The sequence below is a fragment of the Pyrus communis genome, chromosome 12, assembly GCF_963583255.1.
Source record: "Pyrus communis chromosome 12, drPyrComm1.1, whole genome shotgun sequence".
NCBI lineage: Eukaryota > Viridiplantae > Streptophyta > Magnoliopsida > Rosales > Rosaceae > Pyrus > Pyrus communis.
In genome coordinates this window covers 23853785-23873243 of record NC_084814.1, presented here as the reverse complement: position 1 = coordinate 23873243, position 19459 = coordinate 23853785, and the positions used below count along the sequence as shown (strand labels likewise).

At 36.9% G+C, this 19459-nt stretch overlaps 4 protein-coding genes across 5 annotated transcripts; 2 read left to right on the top strand and 2 right to left on the bottom strand.

Annotated features, from left to right (window-relative positions):
- Window positions 1-728: 728 nt before the first annotated feature.
- Window positions 729-3818, bottom strand: LOC137710624 (uncharacterized). The gene is made up of 2 exons (XM_068449698.1): window positions 3345-3818; window positions 729-1005 (listed from the first exon to the last, which is right to left on the bottom strand). Exon 1 carries the CDS (start codon window positions 3743-3745, stop codon window positions 3350-3352), a length of 396 nt encoding a protein of 131 aa, XP_068305799.1. The 5' UTR covers window positions 3746-3818; the 3' UTR covers window positions 729-1005; window positions 3345-3349.
- A 5732-nt stretch (window positions 3819-9550) lies between these two features.
- Window positions 9551-14233, top strand: LOC137710534 (nuclear transport factor 2-like). Of its 2 annotated transcripts, none has more exons than XM_068449582.1 (9): window positions 9551-9681; window positions 10800-10985; window positions 11686-11989; window positions 12073-12323; window positions 12411-12582; window positions 12818-12942; window positions 13031-13093; window positions 13525-13588; window positions 13674-14233. In XM_068449582.1, the coding sequence occupies exons 2-9, from the start codon at window positions 10806-10808 to the stop codon at window positions 13922-13924; spliced, it is 1410 nt and encodes a 469-aa protein (XP_068305683.1). In that variant the 5' UTR covers window positions 9551-9681; window positions 10800-10805; the 3' UTR covers window positions 13925-14233. The 2 variants fall into 2 exon arrangements, with proteins under 2 accessions (XP_068305683.1, XP_068305682.1); XM_068449581.1 differs by having other exon boundaries at window positions 13028-13093.
- LOC137710536 (uncharacterized) lies at window positions 14220-15177 on the bottom strand. The gene is made up of 2 exons (XM_068449584.1): window positions 14944-15177; window positions 14220-14791 (listed from the first exon to the last, which is right to left on the bottom strand). The coding sequence occupies exons 1-2, from the start codon at window positions 15112-15114 to the stop codon at window positions 14423-14425; spliced, it is 540 nt and encodes a 179-aa protein (XP_068305685.1). The 5' UTR covers window positions 15115-15177; the 3' UTR covers window positions 14220-14422.
- A 940-nt stretch (window positions 15178-16117) lies between these two features.
- On the top strand, window positions 16118-17629 carry LOC137711463 (mitochondrial import receptor subunit TOM5 homolog). Its single transcript, XM_068450709.1, has 2 exons — window positions 16118-16287; window positions 17337-17629. The coding sequence occupies exons 1-2, from the start codon at window positions 16201-16203 to the stop codon at window positions 17412-17414; spliced, it is 165 nt and encodes a 54-aa protein (XP_068306810.1). The 5' UTR covers window positions 16118-16200; the 3' UTR covers window positions 17415-17629.
- Window positions 17630-19459: the final 1830 nt, after the last annotated feature.

Genomic DNA, 19459 nt, shown 5'->3' with positions numbered 1-19459 from the left:
TTCTATTATGCTCTGGTGCATAGCTGCACCGAGCAATGGAATGCTAGATGCCCCGGGTAACGGAATTACTGGATGTGCGTCCAAAAGTTCAATGACCAAGACTTGATCAGCCAAAGATCCCGGCGTATAGGAAAACCCTGGAGCTACTACGGAAGAATCACAAACAACAATGCATATTAAGATTTCCACGAGGCCAGGGGGCTCACTTTGTAGATTTAGAACAACAATGGGTGCATAAAACGTTCATCCCCTTGATCCACTCGGGGACATTCAGCTAGACTCCGGCTCACTGTCGTCAAAACTTGCTTAACTACCGTTTATGCCAAATTGCCGGAAACTCAATTGCCTTCCATGTCAATTGCAGTTTCCTCTCTCAAACGTCAGCAGAATACAAAACAAGCTAGAAACAACTAAAGATTAAGGGAAAGAGGGATGAGAAGCGAGGTCCCCATGGAACATTCAGAGTTCGGGCAAACCTCGCAATTTAGGTTTAAGGCATTTAACTCTAATAACAACCTTATTCATTTAGTCTTCGAACGAAACTCTCATCAGCGTAGAGTATGCTACACTGACAATGATAAACAGGGTGTGTCATGATCATCCTTTCTAGGCTATCACAAATTAACAGTATAGATAGGAGAAGCTTGCTAATATTCGTTCTAAATCCTAAACCTAAGTCTTCATATGGTTGCAATCAGGGAAAGAAAATCACAATGACAGACAAGATATCGCAAAATTATCGCACGTAGAAATCTTAGAAGTTAAAGAAACGAGCGATAATGTAATCCATCACCCAACTGCGGTTGCATTTGGATTTTATACAGAGACATTCTTGGCCAAACAAAATCGGAAAAAATGGTTGTAACAAGTACCCTTATTCATGTCAAGCAAATCATTTCATTACGTGAGGAGACTAGACAAACATCCATGCTAACATGAACAGCATCTCTTCAGTTCGAGGAGAGGAACAAAATAACACAGATATTGTTCCAGAATCCCGTAAGCCTGCAAGAAGCCAAAACAAGCTAAGAGTCGTTGATACAATATAAACACGAAAACAATAAGCAAGCAACGCCAAACATAAGTACATAACCTGAGAAACCAAAGGATATAAAATATGCAAACACAATGACAGGAACCAAGGAGAGGAACAGGGAAAAGAAAAACAAAAAATTAGGAAAGAGCATGTGGAAGCCTCTATCTCTATGTATCTTCAACGGCCCAATCATTTATGGAAACAAATTAGCACATCCAGGATGCAGCCAAATAGCTAAAAAGATATTGAGAACCATCGGTAGAAGAGATGGTATCGGTCAACTTATGGACGTCCATGAAACTAAAGCAATTCCTACAGAGGATTTCAATATCAAATCATTCAAGGGAAGATACCAGCTGTGGAAAGCAGGCATTCCAGTAATAGCATGTTTGGATTCAGATAATTTTTAAAATTACTCTCATATGGGTGGTTCACTATAGATAGAAATGAAGAGATGAGTACAGAATACTTGATTTATCTGCACATTTGAAGAGGAAATAAACTTTGTGGTTTAATTTTCGAATGTCTTCAATTAAAGACTTTTCTCTTTGTCTCTTTCACGCCCGTCCAAACAAGAATAAAATAAGCAAAAATATTCTTTTTCTTCTCTAGTCCTCCCCATGGATGTTTCCATGAGTTCTTCCCGAAGGAACTAAAAAAATCCCCATGGACCTTTGTTGAAAAACCACACACTAGACCTTGTTCTTTAATGTAACCAACGGCAATAGACTAAACTAGCAAATATAGAAAACTTATAAACACACAAGACTTATACTGGTTCGGAAGAACTTTTGCCTACGTCCCGTTGGTAGAGAAATCACCGCTCCTTTGATTAATAATAGAGAATTACAGAACTTTTGCAAAACCATAGAACTAATCTCTCTCTCTTGTCTTGGCTGTCAACAGTTTTCCCTCTCTTATATTTAAGCCTTGCCACACCCTATTTATAGGCATAGAGTGCAGTTTACATGTCCTTTACAGATTATAATTCCTATTCTAAGTGGAATAGGAAATTAGACTTCCTTTCCAATTCCAAATAGACTTCTAGGATTTCTAATCTAAATTGAATAAGGAAACTAAGATTCTTTCCTAGCCCTTTTAGGAGAAGAATCGGTGCACCCTTTTTTTCCCTAAAACAATCCTAAACAGAAAAGGACACTAATTGACGAGCCAAAACCTAACAACCCTTCCATCAGATCAAAACATAATTCCAAGTGTGATCACTCACCACAGCCAAATATCAAGAGTATGCCTGTAAAACTCCAGCCAAAGCATGGATTGTGGCAGACTTTGTCTGATGCATCGCCGACAAACAAATTGAAGTTTCAACGAGATTGAAGTTATTGGAACACAGTATCTTGTCTAATATCCATATAAAGGTTCAGGACGTGCATACACAACAAATTGATGTTAGACTAGCTACGAGAAGTTCAAGGAAGCTAAAGGTCAGATCCCATGGATGCTTTTATCTACATACAAGGTTGTCAGCACTAAGGCCTCCAGCCTGCCTTGCAAGCCATGCAGACAACATGATCCTAAAACCATGGGCAAATGACTCACGGCAATGGACGAAATATTTTGTACTATGTAAAGAATATATGTTATTTCAATTAACTTTCCCAAAATGGAAGATAAATATAACAGTATACCATTTCAAAGCCAAGCAAAAGATCCATATTTTCAATCCTCGAATCAGGTACTGAGTATGCCTCAAGGTTTAAGGTGTAAACTACAGTGTTTATGGTGCATTTACTATATCAAATTTGTATCGACTAAGACTCATTGGATCGAAGATTTTCAGTCTCCCATGGCAATAAAAGCCACAACAATGGAGCACCCGGAAAGGTCCAGTGAAGCAAAATACAACCTAATTCGGTATTAGAGAAACTGAAATTGCACTAATCCAAAGTTACAGCCAAACTGCCACTGAAAGCAGCAATTCCTAACCAATCGAGCCTCGGAAGACAAACTTCCTGAGCAACTCACAATTAAAACAAGCTCAGCAAACTCAAAACCAACAAAACAACCTTCAATGCGAAAAACCCAAAACATAAAAAACCTTTCTCATTGCTGTCAAGCTATTAACAAAACTAAAGGGATAAACTTCCTGCACAATTCTATTCCAAAACTCAATAAAGACTCCTACTTTTGCATATATATCACTCCATCAGTACATTTTCACAAAAAGATTCAAGCAAAAATAACAAAATTCCACAATTTACACAATGCCCGAAAAAATAACCCTAAATTAAATTAATTAAACCCTTAAATTATCAAATTAATGAAAAATTGGAGGAGGAAAACGAACCCAATTCATTTCTGGTAGCCTCCACCCTGAGCATTGTAATCCTCTTCAACGAAATCGGTCAAGTAAACCGGCGGAAATTCCGAGACGTCGAAGGTCGTCTTCTCCTTCATCAGCTTCTCCACATCGGCCTTCTTCAATACAGTGCGCTTGATCGGGGGCCGGTTGCGCCGCTGGTCGCGGGCGAAATACTTGATGTCGTATACGGTTTCCGGGTTGGAGGTGGGCACGCATGCCTGGACCTTGGTCGTGGCAGGGCACTCGAGCCGGTACTCGAGCGCGCTGGGTACGGCCAATTTGTACTCCGGATCCGCGCACGGACCGGTTATCTCCCACGGTTTCTTGAGGTAGCGCTTTAGGGTTTGGGAGAGGGATGACGCGGCGGTTGAGACCGGTTTCGCCATTGGAGGAATTTGAGATGCAGGTCAGGCGAGATACTGAGACGAAGATTTGGACTTTTCTTCGTTGGCAAATGTTGTTACGCGATGTGCACGTGTCTTCTTTAGAGATAAATTCGTAATATCAGAATTTCCATGCCCATATTTAGTTTTTTTTCTTCTTTTTTTTAGTTCAACTAAGCTATAAAATGGGCAGCTTAATTTGGTATTGAATTTGTCATCCATTGTACTGAGTAGCATCCATATTTAGTTATTAATTTTGCAGATATTTTAATCTCACTAACACTATATTTGGATGAGAGAAATAAACTTGAAATTTGAACAAAAGTAAGAGTTTATAAATTGAAATGCACAAATTCTTTAGTTTGGATTCAAAAATATAAAAATTTGGAATTTTCGCTTGGAAAAATAAACTTGGAATTTAGGATCTTTAATTTTTAAGTTTAAATTTCATATAAATAAGTGTCATTTCTCAATTTATGTGAGTGACGAGTGAGAGTTTAAAAATAACAAATTCCGTATTCAAATTTCATTGTTCTTTTAAGTTAACCAAACAAAAAAATTCACAAATTCTAAAAAAAAAAAATTTCATCATTTTAAAATTCTTTTAGTAATCTTAAACTTTCTCATCCAAACTTTTGTCCTTAGTTCTTGATTGCTTTATAAGTAAACTTAAAATTTAACGAATTAAAAACTTAAAGAGGAGTTTTGATATAGGTGCATTTTTTTTTAATTTCTTGAATTAATAATATGCTCAAATATTTGATTAAACATTATTCCTACATTTAAGATGTCACTTATTTTATAAGTGACATCTTTTTAATGCCATATTACACGATTTGCCATATGATGTACCTTTAATTAATTAATAATTATCATGTTAATATCCCAAATTTCCCAAAATGTAGTAGATTAGTTTTAAAAATCTTAACACATCAAACTTGATCTAATTATGCTTCTAACATGCATTTTATTCCTGACTCCACACCATATACGTAACTAACATGCTATCTTCTTCCACAACCATTAGCAATTTTTTCATGTCATTGCTTTCCTCGATTGACCGATCAAACCCTCTTTCGTTCTCCTTTGTCGATCATATTCATTTCCTTCATATTTCATTTTATGCACACCTCTTGATCTGAGTATCCATATCAAAGGGAATGCTTTTTGTTTTAGCATATTTTTTACCTATCTTTTCATCTTTTTCACGTACCATGGTACATTGGGGAAATAGAATTTAGTGGTACATTTTCTTTTAAAGGATAGTTGGTATTGGTAGGTTCAATTTAGCATTAGTATACGTTTCAAACCGATATATTGGTATGTTTTAAGTTAGAATCGGTACGTTTCAATTTAGCATCAGTACGTTTCAAGTTGTTATTGAACATTTCAAGGTGAAATGGGTACATTTCAATTTAGCATCGGTACGTTTCAAGTTGTTATTGGTACGTTTCAAATTGATCTGAGTACGTTTCAAGTTGATTTCAATTTAAAATTTGCATTTATATATCTCATACCGAATAACACTAATCTCAGTCCAAACACTCCAACCTCATCCTTTTTATCAACAACTTTTATATTTCAATAATAATTTTATGATGTGAACGAGCCAACAAAAGGGGTATAAACGCCAAAAAAAAATTTCAAAATTCAAAGTTTATTGATAACATTGGTGATTTAGTTAATAGCCATTAATAATATCCCCAAAAAAAGGTATAAATCCTGACAAGCCAAAAAAATTCCCCTTATCAACTAAAAGGATAAAGTGGAAAATCAACATATAGCATTTTTATTTAAAAATAAAATAAACTAATGACATGTAAATAAAATAAAATTAAAAATGATTAGGTGGATATTAGTTAAAGCATCTTAATCAAAATTTTAAAAGAAACAAATATTTAATAAAAATTATGTAAAAAAAGAGTGGAGGATTCCAATTTTCTCAAACTTAAATATGATTGAACTATTTAGGTGGTCGTGCCAGTCGAAATAAGATCCTTTCTGGATCCCTTCCATTCGGATTTTTTAGATCCTTCAATCATGTCCGTTCAATCGAAAATGAAAAGCCAAGAATTAATTAACTTTTTTTTGTTCATCTTCTTTCTTCTGCTCGCCACTTTATTCTCTCCCTATATGGGAGGACTTGATTCCAGTTTTGGGCAACTAGAGGTCGGAAAATGACGGTGTGGTTGTGGTGGGTCAGCAGTCGGAGCCAGAACCTATCGAAGAACACAAAAAATCGAAGAATTCAGAAGATCCGAATGGAAGAGATTAGGAAAGAATCTTGACTTGTGCCACTTTAGCAAAAGAGTGGCAACAAACTACAAGAACATAAAAAAAATATAGTAAAAATAATAAAAATGACTTGAAAACTTTGAGTTTTAACGATAAAAACAAAATAAAAGGTAAAGTGAATAGTACCAAGATTGACTTTTAGTGTAAAAATGTGGTTTTTCGTTAAAATGAACAGTACCGGTAGGGCTGGGCAAACGGGTCCTGGACCCGCGGGTAGGGGCGGGTAATGCCAATTTGGGGCGGGTACATATATTGTAAATTCACAACAGGACAGGGCGGGTACAAATTTCAGAGAAAACGAGGCTTCGACCCGAACCTTTTCCACTGTTGATTATAAGGAGATTAAATCTCTACCGTTTATTTCTAACACAGCCACATGGGTTATATCGAATTCTCCAGAGTCCTCCCGAGTCCCCATTCCTTTCGAGTCCCTGGCTCCTTTCAATCTCAATCTCGACCTCGATCTTGACCTTGATCTCTACCTCGACCTCGACCTCGACCTCGAATTCTTTGTTTCAACAACCATTTCCAGCCTCCAAAATCCAGATCTCGACGCCTCCAGTCGTTGGGGGTCCGTCGGTCTTCAGATTCCTTTCCTGTGTTCAACCATGCCTGGGAATGACGACTCTCCTCTGAGAATGAGAAGAACCTCAAGCTCTTCCTCAAAGTTGGATTGGAGCACACAGTAAAAAACATCATCGCCAACACCACCAACCTCACCGTCGTCATTCACGAGGTACTCACTTTTGGGGGTGGTGGTGTGGTTGGGTTGAGTGTTTGGTGGAGGCTTAGCTGGGGTTTATGGGGCTAGTGCGACTGTTCTGGTAATTTTGAGGGGATGAGACTGATAGTTATATTTAGGAGTTGTAGGTTAATTTGTTAAAGCAAGGAAAAATTGAAGAAGAAATATGTAGGTCTATTTTAACTACTCAATTGTTGATTTTCTTCTTCTTCTTCTGCTTAATTTTTGAGGTTTTCCGATTTAAATGCATGCGATTCATAATCTCGCGAATATATACTTTTAGATTTAGTCTACTTATTTTGTTGTTCTTGAATAATTCCAAGCCGTGGTTACTGATGGATCCAGTTTTCTAATTTGTCTTCGGCGGCTTTTCGACTAGGAATCTAGGTGGGATACTGAAAATTAGAGAGAGAGAGAGAGAGAGAAAAAAAAAAAAAAAAAAAAGGGTATCCGTTGGACCCGTAGGAATCGGCCCGTTTTATACGGGCCGGGTTAGGTCTAGTTCTCAGTTTCAAAATAGCCAAACCCGCCCCGGCCTGGCCCGGCCCATTGTATTTTCAAGTGGGTCTAGTCCGGTCCCTCCAATTTTGGGCCCAGTTCGGCCCGTGCCCACCCCTAGTACCGGGAGCTTTTTGTTAAAGTTCCCAAAAAATATAGTATCCTTCGAATCTACTATCTACCAAAGTTTTGGACTTAGTTCTTAATTACCTTATCATTAAAGATTAGGAAACTTTAACAAAAAGTTTTCGATACTGTTCACTTGAACAAAAAATCACATTTTTACACTAAAAAGTTAATCCTGGTACTATACACTTTACCTTTTATTTTGTCATTATCGTTAAAATTAAAAGTTTTCATGCCCTTTTCATTAGTTTTCCTTAAATATTATGTCTTTCTTCAAAGATTATGTCTACAAAAAATTACCAAAATCTAAAACCATATGACTCTTGTATTAAGAGTTTAGGGTTTCTTTGTAGAACCGTATTCGTCTATTTTCTTCATTATAAATAAATGTCTTAATGATTTTTGAATTGTCTAATTTTTTGCTTAAATGATCTATGAAGATTTAAAAGATAAACAGTTCGGATTTTTAAAATGCATTATAAGATGGACATCAGGAAAATGTGTGTAAAAAATTATGTAAAAAATATAGTGTAAATACAAAACCAAGCAAACCGAAAATAGAAAGGGGTCAATAGTGTACGTTGCACCATCCCTAAATTTGGTAAATTATCCTACCATCCCTAAATTATAAAAGTTAAAAGTTGACCAACTCAAAATCACAAAGTAAAGGCAAGTGATACTTTCGCACAATGATGGTAAGATGTTGAGTTATTATATAATGATGTGGGTTCAAACTCCATCGGTAACTAATCTAACATCTAATTTAATATAAAGGAAAAATTTGAAATATGTCCAATTTTATAGATTACATTTTGAAATAGGTCCAATTTTCAATGACTTTTAATTTTTAAAATAGGTCCAATTTTTAATTACTTTTAATCCATTTCAAAAAATATTTTTAATAAAATCTATCGTTTAACCAAAAAATAAAAAATAAAAAACAAATGAAAACAAGCATTAAACAGCCATCCAAACTCCAAGGCAAAACGATGCCCAATCCCGTCGGCGACGCTGCTCCTTGTGGCCAAAAAAGTCATATTTCGTTTCTCAATTTCTCTCCTCTCTTTTTGCCTCTTCGTCTCTCTTTAAATAAGCGGAGCCAGCCAATTCCCCATAAATTAAATTTATGAAATACGAGTAGATCGTAATACTAAGTGATATTTTATTTTTGAAATTAAATGATCCAAAAAATCTTTTTTATAATTTTATTCATGCTGTAATATAATACTAGTATATAGACACACACAGAGTGTGTGAGAAAATTTTTAATTTTTAATTTTGAAATAGAAGGAGAGATGAAGAGAATGATAGAAAATGTGGGGTGGGAAGTTTTTATTTATTTTTTATTTTTATTTTTTATAATTAGGTATATGTTAGGATTACATGTAAGTGATGCTTTGAAAAAAAAAACAGCAAAATTTGATTGTGTGAAATTACATTTTTGCCCCATATATTCTTATTCATGTTTTGTTTTAATTAGATGGTTAAACTAATAATTTCATAAAGTTTTGGTTGATAATAAATGTTTTATTAATTAGTAAAGGTTAGTAGAGATGTTGATGGCCCACATAAATGGTTTGTCACTGTAAGAAAAATTTGATGATTTATTATTCATATAAAGAAAAACATATGAGTTACTATTCATGCACACTATTTCACTATTCACTTGAGGAAAGTTTGTAAAAAAATAGTATTGCTATAGTAATCTTTTGCTTATAAAATGAAGGAAGGAAGAATTGAGAAGAAGAAGAAAGAGATGAGAGAAAAACGTACGGAAAGAAAGAGGAGTTATCGAGGAAAAGGAAGAGAAGAAGAAACAAGAGAGATGCAGAATAAATTACTCGTGAGCCAGGCTAGAGAGAAAAAAAAAAATGGTGAGTGTTATTTTGTACTCTGATTATTTCAGATAATAAAATAAAGTACTACTGCTACCCTAAGAACGTAGGCACACTTATCAAATCTTGTAAATATTATGTCTTATTTATTTTGTTCCACTGCACTCGTATCGTCTACTTTACAACAATTCCAAAATTAAAACAATTTTCCTTATTTATTTATTTATTTATTCCTCAAGGTACTCTTTCTCTTGTGATCTGACCAAATATGGGCATCTTGACTCTTGAGCATCTTTCTCCCATTTATTCTCTTTTTATTGCCCTCCTGTCTACAAGGACTGCTCTCTCTCTCTCTCTCTCTCTCTCTCTCTGCAGCTTCACTTTGCTTCCTCTCAGCCCACAGATCTCTTTCTCTCTCTAAAGCTCAGATCACTTCCAAGCAGGTACTCCAGATTCCTCTCTCGAATCCAACTTTCTTTATGTTTACAGTTTACTGCTTCTGCTGGTTAATTTCATATTTTATTTTATTTGTCTGTCAACATATTATAGTGATTTGATCTGTTAATATCATGTTTTCGCAATTAAATCTCATCATTGCTTTCGATGTTGGTGCTGATAAATTTCTGTGCTGTTCGTATTTTTCTAAATTAGGGTTCATGAGGTTGTAATTAGATATTGTTTTGTTTATCAGTATGGTTATTAAGTTCTGGGCTGCTTCAGTTTTTCAGATGACCCTTTTTGTTGTTTGGTCAAGTTCGCTTGGTCTGCTCCATTTGGGTTTTATTGGGATTACCATAACATGAATAAATACTTCTGGGTTTTCGAAATTGCTTGTAATCAATTTGCGAATTTCCGCAATTTGAGCATGTTTAGTTCCTAATGTGTGGTTTGTGTTATTGTGATGTTACATTTATCATTGAATACTCGTTACTCGATACAAGTTTAGCTCGTAGTACTTGGACTTATGAGCTCAAAGACAAAGCCTTTTCTACAAGTGCTTGTAGTACTTGGACTTAAAGTGTTCGTGTCGTGCGTACTTATCAGGTTATTAGAGTTTCGTAGTGTAGCGACTACTTTGCTAGTTTTCTGATTCTCTTGTTACAAAAACGATATCCCAAATGTGTCATTGGTTATGCCCATATATTCATTATCAAATCTTACTAGACCTTTTACTGCTTTAATCTGTCTTATGTTTTCAGTGTATTGATTGTTTTATTGGTTGGTTATGATTCTAATGTGTGGTTGTGATATTATACTTGTGATTGAATCTCCAAAACTGTTTTAGGCATTTAGCTCATAGTAATTTAACTTATGAGCTCAAATACAAAGCCTTTGCACTCTAATCTGGCGCTTACAATGCTCCTGTATGCTTATCCGGTTATAAGATTTTCATATTGTAGTTTTACTTTGCTACTTTGCTGATTCTCTTGTTACATATACAATATTCACAATGTATCTCTTGCTTTTGGTCTCTTCTTGTTATTGTAATTTTCTTTTAACATCTTAGTAGTTTCGTCAATATGTTCTTTTACTACAAGTACTGATTTTAAACATTCTGTAGATAGTCATGCAGGAAGCGACTCCTGCCCCTGCTCCCAGTGCCCAACTTGTTGGCAATGCCTTCGTAGAGCAATATTACCATATTCTTCACCAATCTCCACAGCTAGTGCATAGGTTTTATCAGGATTCGAGCTCTCTAAGCAGGCCGGATACCAAGGGCAATATGTCAACAGTGACGACCATGCAAGTATGTATTCTTTCTTTCATATATGTTCACGACACAGTTTCTACTTCAAGGCCTTAGATACTTTGGAACATGCTCATGGTTCGGTTTTCACAGAAAGATTATTTTCATAACAAGTTTCAAGATTTGACTTTTCGTTTTTGTATGGCTTAACATGAATTGGGAAACATTTTTCTTTACATTTCCAATTCAGTTTTTCACTTTAACGCATTAAAGAAGTTTAATTTTTAGCAAGCATGTAGAAAAATATATATTTTACAATGGTTGAACATGAATTTGGCGGCTTTTCCAAATACATTGTTGTATTAAACTTTTCTTTAAGTGTATGTTGAAAAACATGGACAGGATGTCTATTTGATGCTTCCAAATGTAGACATTTATGGACCAATTATAACCGGCCTAAATGGTAACATTTTTTATATGATTGGGTGGCTGATTCAGATGGCCAGTGCTTTAGTCATGAAATGATGAAAGTTTTGGTATATTGCATGTTGAACATGTTACAGTATAAAAAGTGAGGCATTTAATGAATCAAATTCACGACCTTTTTGGGACCAAACCTTTTGTTTTAAAAATCGAAAAATTATGCATCACTTCTTGGCCTTGATATAAACTGAATTGAGAATCCTGAATTTTTATTGTAAATTATAATTATTGATGATAAATATTACATTTGTTAACATTGCACTATCTATTGGAACAGGCAATAGGTGAAAAAATTCAGTCCTTAAATTATGGAGACTATACAGCAGAAATAAAAACAGCAGACTCTCAAGAGTCTTATGAGAAAGGGGTGATTGTTCTTGTGACTGGATGCTTGACTGGAAAGGACAACGTGGGAAGAAAATTCGCGCAGACATTCTTTCTAGCTCCACAGGAAAAAGGGTACTATGTATTGAATGATGTTTTTAGGTATATTGAGGACAACGAATCATTGCCGACTGATACTGCCTCAGTCAATGGCATCAATGAAAGTGCTCCAGAAGCTATTGTGACAGCAGAACCAGGTTAACATTAGTTTTCTTTCTTCCTATACCTTTTTGTGATTTGCTTTGCCTGTCATTTTCAAATTGCTTTTATGTTTGTCCAGAGCCTATTCACGCTCCCGATCATCTTGTGGTGGACCCTGCTACTCCCTCTGAGGAAGAAGATCTCAATAATGGTGCTGAAGTTTGTGATCCTTCAGATAATGACGAACGATCGGTTGTTGAAGATGAGCTTGTGGAACCCGAGCCCCAAGCTCTTGCAAGTCAGAATAGAGGTCTTGCAGAAGTTGATCCAACCCCTGATCCTGCCCCTGAAACTCAGGAGGATGCTCCAAAGAAATCATATGCATCAATTGTGCGTTAAGGCTCATAGTTGATGTTTTTAGGAGAAAGTATTTTTACTTTTCGTGTCAACTGATTTTGGCGTGCTTTTACTTTTCAGCTATTGGAGAAAAGCACAGCCAGTCCTGTCCGCGTGGTTCCCCGCACTGTGAGGACTGTATCTGCAAACAGTGATCATCAATCCACTGGTCCTGCAAAACCATTTCCTGCGCCAGAGACATCAGCTCCTATAGGTGATGCTGCCCCTGAAAGCAGCAACACTCACGAGGAAGGTAAATAATACTCAGCTTTCTGCCTTTGTTTACTCTCAAAAAACAAAAATAGTACTCATCTTTCAATGGTTGGGTTGCTCAGTTAACTACCGTAACACTTGCCTGAGTTTTAGACTTGCATTTTCTCTTTCATGAATGATGCATGATCTGTTAGCTATTTATTGTCATGCAAACAGCAAGATCAAACTTATTCGTGTTATGGGTTATTATCTAATCTACAATTTATTCTTTACAGCACCTGAAGGTTACTCCATACATGTACGGAATTTGCCGTATGATGCAACAGTAGGACAACTTGAGAAGGAGTTCAAGAAGTTTGGGCCTATTAAGCGTGATGGGATCCAAGTCAGGAGTAGTAAGGTATTCTTCATTTGTATAATTCACTTCCTGATCCAACTGATAATTTTTTGGTGTAACCTTACAGTTCATATATTTGTCTTTCTAGCAGCAAGGATTCTGTTTTGGCTTTGTTGAATTTGAAAGCTTGAGTTCCATGCAAAGTGCACTTGAGGTAATGTGCTTCACTTTCATATTCCACTGCTCAAATTCCAAGGGCCTGATTTTTAGCATACAATTAGTGTTACAGTTTGGCTCGTTTAGTTCAAAACTGTAGATATATTATGAGTCATTTATATTGGCTCGAGGACATTTTGTTTTGTCAATAAAAAACAGCATGGGCACTTATCTGGAGTCGAAAATGGAGGTATTGTCCCTCGTGAATATCTACTGGTGTCCCTAGAATCCTAGATCTGTTGTTTGAGTGATAGAAAATTATAATCTCCAGTGTGTTTTGTGTTTACAACCTCACTGGAATATAAGTGCAGTTTGATTGGATTCTCATACTGTAACGTGTTTATTCATAGTTGTGGGAGCCACTGTATGTTTACGTATCTTGTATCATTGTATTTTATTCAATTTTGAACAATTTGAAAATTGTTGCAGGCCTCACCTATCACCATCGGGGATCGCCCAGCAGTGATTGAGGAAAAGAGAACCTCAACTCGAGGTAAGCTGGGGTTTATAGAAGGTTGCTAGGTAAAAGATAACTCCTCTTAAATAATGCTAAGCTAACGAAACTTCTGGTTGTTCAGTTAGCAGTGGTGGGAGAGGGAGGTTCACTTCAGGAAGAGCTGGCTATCGGAATGACAATTTCAGGGGTCGTGGGAACTATGGTGGTGGCGGCCGTAGCTTTGGTAGGAATGAATTCAGAAACCAGGGTGAGTTTTCTGGGCGAGCCAGGGGCTCGGGAGGACGCAGTGCAGATGGTTATCAGCGGGGGAGTTCCGGTGGAAGAGGTGGGCGTCAAGGTGGGGGAAACCGCATTGCCATTCCCCCTACATAAGTTTTTTTTTAGAGAAGGTGGTGGATAGACAATTTTTTGCTCACAAGAGGGTCACTTTTTCTTCCCTTTCTTTTCCTTCAATTGCTATTTGTCGGATAAAAGAGCTGTACTGAGCTATTAGAAACTTAGGTTTTTTGTTAAAGTTCGAGTTTCTGCGAAGATTCGTGCTTTTTCCCCTTCCTTTTTTGGATAACCTATGTTTATCTTTAGATTATTTTCGTAGAGCTTACACGGCGTGAGTTGGTTGTGTTAGTTCAATGTACTTCTATGAATCCAGATCTATATATTTATGTTATTTTGGTCATGAAATTTCTCCATCTCCATTTTTGTCATAGATGTATCTAAAGCATTCACAATTACACTTGCACAAAAGGGCCAAAATAATAAGTGCCAAGCTAAAACGCACGATAGTGCATGACTGGCTTAGGACATCGTAACTGTGGCATCTCGGTGCAAGCAAGTTTTCTCTCTCCCGAGATAGACCTAGCTCATCAAATTTCAATTTGATTTCTGCAAGCTGGATACAAGATTTGATGCAGCAAAAGCAGCTGAACCACCAGCTACTGCAGCCAAAGCAACAACAGCTTGTAACCCTATCTCCAAAGGAGAATCCTCCGGCACAAGAAAAACAACAAATGGACCCAAAACCAGCAGTCCTAAGCTTAAACTCAACAACGCACCGGGAGTTCCCGGGTCGGTGGCCGCTGACAGGATTCCGAATTCCTCCGCTTTGGAGAGCAACCCTAGCTTCTCTATCGTCGACAATGAGAGCCCGGACTTCTCTGCCGTGGATAGCAGGCCGGCTTTCTCCGCTTTGGTCAGTAGCTTCAGTTGCTCCACCCTTGTCAATAGCTTCACAGATGAATTCTGCAATGCAAAAAGAGTCCCACGTCGGAATACCAACCAAAGAAATTACGATATATATAACGAATAATTCTGTTCTAATACCACCGATGGCCGAGGCTTTTTGTGATAAAACCCGACAAACATATTTTGAAGAGAAGAAGAAAAGTACCCACCTTCTTGGAGCTAAGTGTTTTGGTAGCTGAAGGCATGGGTTTCTGGGCAGCCATGGATTGGATGAGGAGGGGAGGGGAAGAAGCAAAGTTGCCCCCTTTTGCCGCCGCCGCCGCCGCTCTGAAAGTGAAAGGCACGCCTCCTGCGCTGCTGCAAAATGCTCCGGCCTCCATTTTTCTCCCACGCTCTGTGTCAGTGTCTCTCAGGGCGATGATTGAATCCTTGAGGAAGGCTTTGGTTTGGGCTTAAATTAGTGGACAAGGAAGATCAGGTTCGTTGTATACGTGTCACTATGTGGATCGCTGGATGGAAAGAGAGAGGCTGGTAGACGGTAGCTTTCTACCTTTTTTTTTCCTTCTTTTTTTAATCTTTAAAATGGGTTTTTGTTTTTATATTTGTTATTTGAATCTAATTTCACATGATTTATAGTCCTCAAATAATAAAATTGAATAAATTAAATAAAAACAACGAATAAAATTAAACAATGGCATGTAGGAAGAGGGAAAAATGTATGTTTATTGATTTTTTTTGGTCATATTATAAAAAGTTTGAATTTGTGTAATGATACATCATTTCTTGACGGATTTAATTGTGACAACCTAACATCGAACTTAGATTCCCCAGTTTTGTTGTATTAAATTGTTAAATCCAAAACATAGGTACTGAAAAATTCATGAGTTAAAGTTGAGAGAGTTAAACCAAAATTGATTGTATCTTTACAATGCGATATTTTATTTTTAACCACTTTAATTAAATGATAAAAAAGATTTATTCTCGAGTGTAAAATGATATACACACTGACTTGATCAACTAGACATCTAACCGTCTAGTCAAATTAGGTACCAAACCTTTTTTATATTACCCTATTTATCTATTTATTTATTTTTAGCAGGCGATATTATTTGCATTATATAGTGGGGAAGGGGCTAAGCCTCATAATGGGCGAGCTAAGATAATGTGGTTCAAATTCGTATTTGGCGAAAATCGAACCCAAAACCTTTCACTTACAAATAAAATGGGTATCACTAGACTGTAGTACTAATAACACTCTATTTGTTTATTTTAATTTTGCAATGAGTAACTGAATGAGTGGGATTGTTTTGGTAATTTCGTCACTTGCCTTCTCCCTTTTAACGGGATTTCGCACGGATTCTATTTTTTCCCACCGAGCACCCTCCCAATCTCAAAACCCCCAAACCTAAACCCTAACTCCCAAACTCCCTCTCCCTCTCCCTCTCCCTCTCCTTCTCCACACATCAATGGCGGACTTCAACGTTTCACTTGAAAAGGCGAAATTTTTCTTGCAGTCGCAGTATCACGACGAGGAGAAGTGGGCTCTTAACATGGTAATATCTCAGATACTCTCCTACTTTTCAATTTTGATCGAAGCTTCAAGAATTTATATCTGGAATCTCTTGGTTTTAATTTCTCTTTTGGCTTCAATTTCTGCATAATTTCCTACATACATATATATATATATATATATATGTATATGATTTTGTATGTTTTGTCCATAGGATGTGGGAAAGTTTATATTGTTTGGATTAGTATTTATAGCTATACAATGACTTGTGATTGCGATTCATGGATGTTCTAGGGACCTCTGTTATGTTGAAATCCTCCTGTGTGTGACTCATCGTGTAATAGTTGCGGGATGCGAGTGGCCGTGCAACCAGCTGTATTGCGTGATTGATTGGCCACTCGCATCCTGCAGCTATCGCACAAGATTTATCCCGCATTGGAGAAAAAACTTAGTCTGTTATGTGCCTTTTGTTACGAAGTTATTAATGGAAAGCTGGTTTTTCAAGTACAGGGGTTACTAACGGTTCATTTAAAGTGTCCTGTAATCAGACTTTCTTAGGTGTTGTGTATTTGAATTGATATCACTAAATGACTAATCAGTGTTGTATGATTGTGTCGTGCATTTTGTTGTTGCGTAAGCTTAATATGTTAGTTTTAGGAACTTTAGAAGTGGAAGAAAATGTGCCTTCTATGTTAGATCAGGAAAGACATGAAATTTAGTTAACATTACGGTACATGGATGGGATAATTTACTAATCGATTTATGATGCCTTTTGCCTATAACGATAGATGCGCTTTTAGGTCACGCATGTCCCACCGTCTCTTTTATGTTTGATCTTTGTATGGTGGAAAATTTGTACCTGAGGCCAAACAAAGCTTTTCCTCACATACTTTAGATATGAGGAAAGTTGCCTTATATATTTTTAGCCTTGTTATACTGTAGATAAACCTTTCTATTCTTTCGGAACTGCGAGTTTTACTTGCTTTGCGTAGATGTTGGATGGTTATCTCACTCATACACGTCATAAATTCATTTTTTTTGTTTAGAAAATGATAAGGCAAGAGAATTAAAAGTGTGTTCTCTATCTCGCAGAAATTGCTGCGTGCTGCAGGGCTGTTTGCAGGATCGATTCTTCTAATGAGGAGTTATGGTGATCTGATGGCTATTTGAGCTCTACCAATATGTCGTAGGCCATCTTATTTCGCAAGTTCTGTACGGTTCCTTTTGTTGCTTTTGCAGATTTGTTTAGCACTCTATTAAGTTACAGGGTTTCCCTGTTTACTTTTATCGTGTCGATGTTAGTAACCTAAATGTGTTTCCAAAAACATAAGAATGTGGTTCTATTGGAGAGTTTTTGAGATGAATGAAATTACTCAACTTTCATATACTGGATGGCTGATTATCGATTGCTTATTCATTTGATTTTCCATGCAACTTATTCACCATTAGATGGTGAATAGAATTTTTTTGATACAAGCAATATTTTTTTTATTTTTTGGAAAATTGGACATTGTATTCCAGGGCCCAATGCCAAAAAAAGATACAAAGAGGTCAACAAACTACATAAGTACAAAACAAAACAGTGGACCTGAATAGTACATACAAAAGAGCCCAAAACAAGTTTTGGGGCCCAAGACAAACACAGACAAAACTACAGAGCTCCTTAGAACCTTGCAATCCCATCCGTTGTCGGAAATGTCGAGAGCCACCATCACAATCCGTACAACATTCTGACCAACCAGTGCTCCAACATCGCAGAGCATCCACACCAGCGAAAACCCACGCCCTGAACCGCCATCAAGCAGCCACCGTCCAGAAACAAAGAATTTGGTGACTCCTACAACCTGCAACAACCCCCGTGCCGATCGCAACCAGTAAACGAAAGAACCTGGTGGAGAAGCCACTGAGTATAATGCCAATAAAGGTAAACAAACAGAAGGTGGTGGTGTGTACACCTGAGTAAAAACTTTACACACCTTCCAAGGAAAACACAGCCGAGTGTTGTGAAGAAAAGAGGTTGCACATTGGGAAAGAGGAAGCAACAAGGAAGGATGGAGCCCACCTGAATTGGGACTGGAAGGAATAGGGAAAATAGAGTAAGAGGGATAGATGAGAGACATGGAAGTGGAAGGAAAACTAAGGTGAGGGTAGAAAGAAATGGAAGAAGGGTGGAAGAAGGAAGAAGAACAAGATGGCCACCGACCCTTGCTAGAGCTCGGGCCGACGACTAGGGAAAAAAAAAAAGAAAAAAGAAAAGAAGCCAACAATGAAAAAGCTCACACAGAGAGGTGAGAAAGACTCTCAGAAGAGAGGGAGAGAACGGCTCTCATAAAATGGGAAAAGCTTGATACAAGCAATATTGGTGGATGAGATTTTGAACACAGAATCTCTGGATGTTATAAGATAGTTTCATCTTTGGCTTCGGCTTTAGCTTCAATGGGCTTTAGGGTTCGCATTAGGGGTTTGAGTGGTCCGAGCGCCATTGCAAGTGAGTTAGAAGGTGAAGAACATATAAATTAGGCCCCTTGGGTCATTTATTATGGGGCCAATTTACAAATATGAAAAATAGGTAATCCAAGCGAAATTGAGGGGGAAGAAATTTGTCGCCGTTCAAGGGAGTCAAACTTTGGATATTCCATTTACATGTATACAAGCGATATTTCTACTTTAAAGGGAGAATGAGGGTTTGGACTGAGTTGAAAATGATGGTCTTAAACACCAAGGCAGTTCACTGCTTACCACCAAATCGTATTATTAATTGGTGGGTTTCGTATATGCTCTTAGTATCTCAAAAATACTCACCACCAAATCGTATTGTTAATTGGTGGGTTTCGTGTATGCTCTTAGAATCTCAATTTTTGCAAACATTTTTTAAAATAGGACTTGTTCAAGATTACTTTTCTAAAATGCACTTAAGGCTATAGGCGATAAATGAACTTATTGGGTGATTAATGGGTATCTATTTAGTTTGAATTCACCTTACACCGTCATCACCACTACCAATCTCACCTATATATTACGGTGATATCAAATTGAATGGATCTTAATGGGTACTCATTAACAACTCAATAGAGTGATTTGCCGCCTTGTTCCCCATTGAGTTTTTTGAGTATGAGTCTCCTCTCTTTTTTTTCCTCATTTTGTTTCTACTTCTATTTGAACGGTCACGATTAAACCACGTTCACATTTTATATATTAATTTTCTACAAAAAAAG

Excerpts from the sequence above, each read along its gene's own strand:
- LOC137710536 (XM_068449584.1), bottom strand. The coding sequence starts at position 15,114 with ATGGAGGCCGGAGCATTTTGCAGCAGCGCAGGAGGCGTGCCTTTCACT. Across the intron at positions 14,792-14,943 it reads AAACACTTAGCTCCAAGAAG|AATTCATCTGTGAAGCTATT; the intron begins GTGGGTACTTTT and ends TTTGCATTGCAG.
- LOC137710624 (XM_068449698.1), bottom strand. The coding sequence starts at position 3,745 with ATGGCGAAACCGGTCTCAACCGCCGCGTCATCCCTCTCCCAAACCCTA.
- LOC137711463 (XM_068450709.1), top strand. The coding sequence starts at position 16,201 with ATGGCGGACTTCAACGTTTCACTTGAAAAGGCGAAATTTTTCTTGCAG. Across the intron at positions 16,288-17,336 it reads AGAAGTGGGCTCTTAACATG|AAATTGCTGCGTGCTGCAGG; the intron begins GTAATATCTCAG and ends TCTATCTCGCAG.
- LOC137710534 (XM_068449581.1), top strand. The coding sequence starts at position 10,806 with ATGCAGGAAGCGACTCCTGCCCCTGCTCCCAGTGCCCAACTTGTTGGC. Across the intron at positions 12,324-12,410 it reads AGAAATCATATGCATCAATT|CTATTGGAGAAAAGCACAGC; the intron begins GTGCGTTAAGGC and ends TTTACTTTTCAG. Across the intron at positions 13,589-13,673 it reads AAAGAGAACCTCAACTCGAG|TTAGCAGTGGTGGGAGAGGG; the intron begins GTAAGCTGGGGT and ends CTGGTTGTTCAG.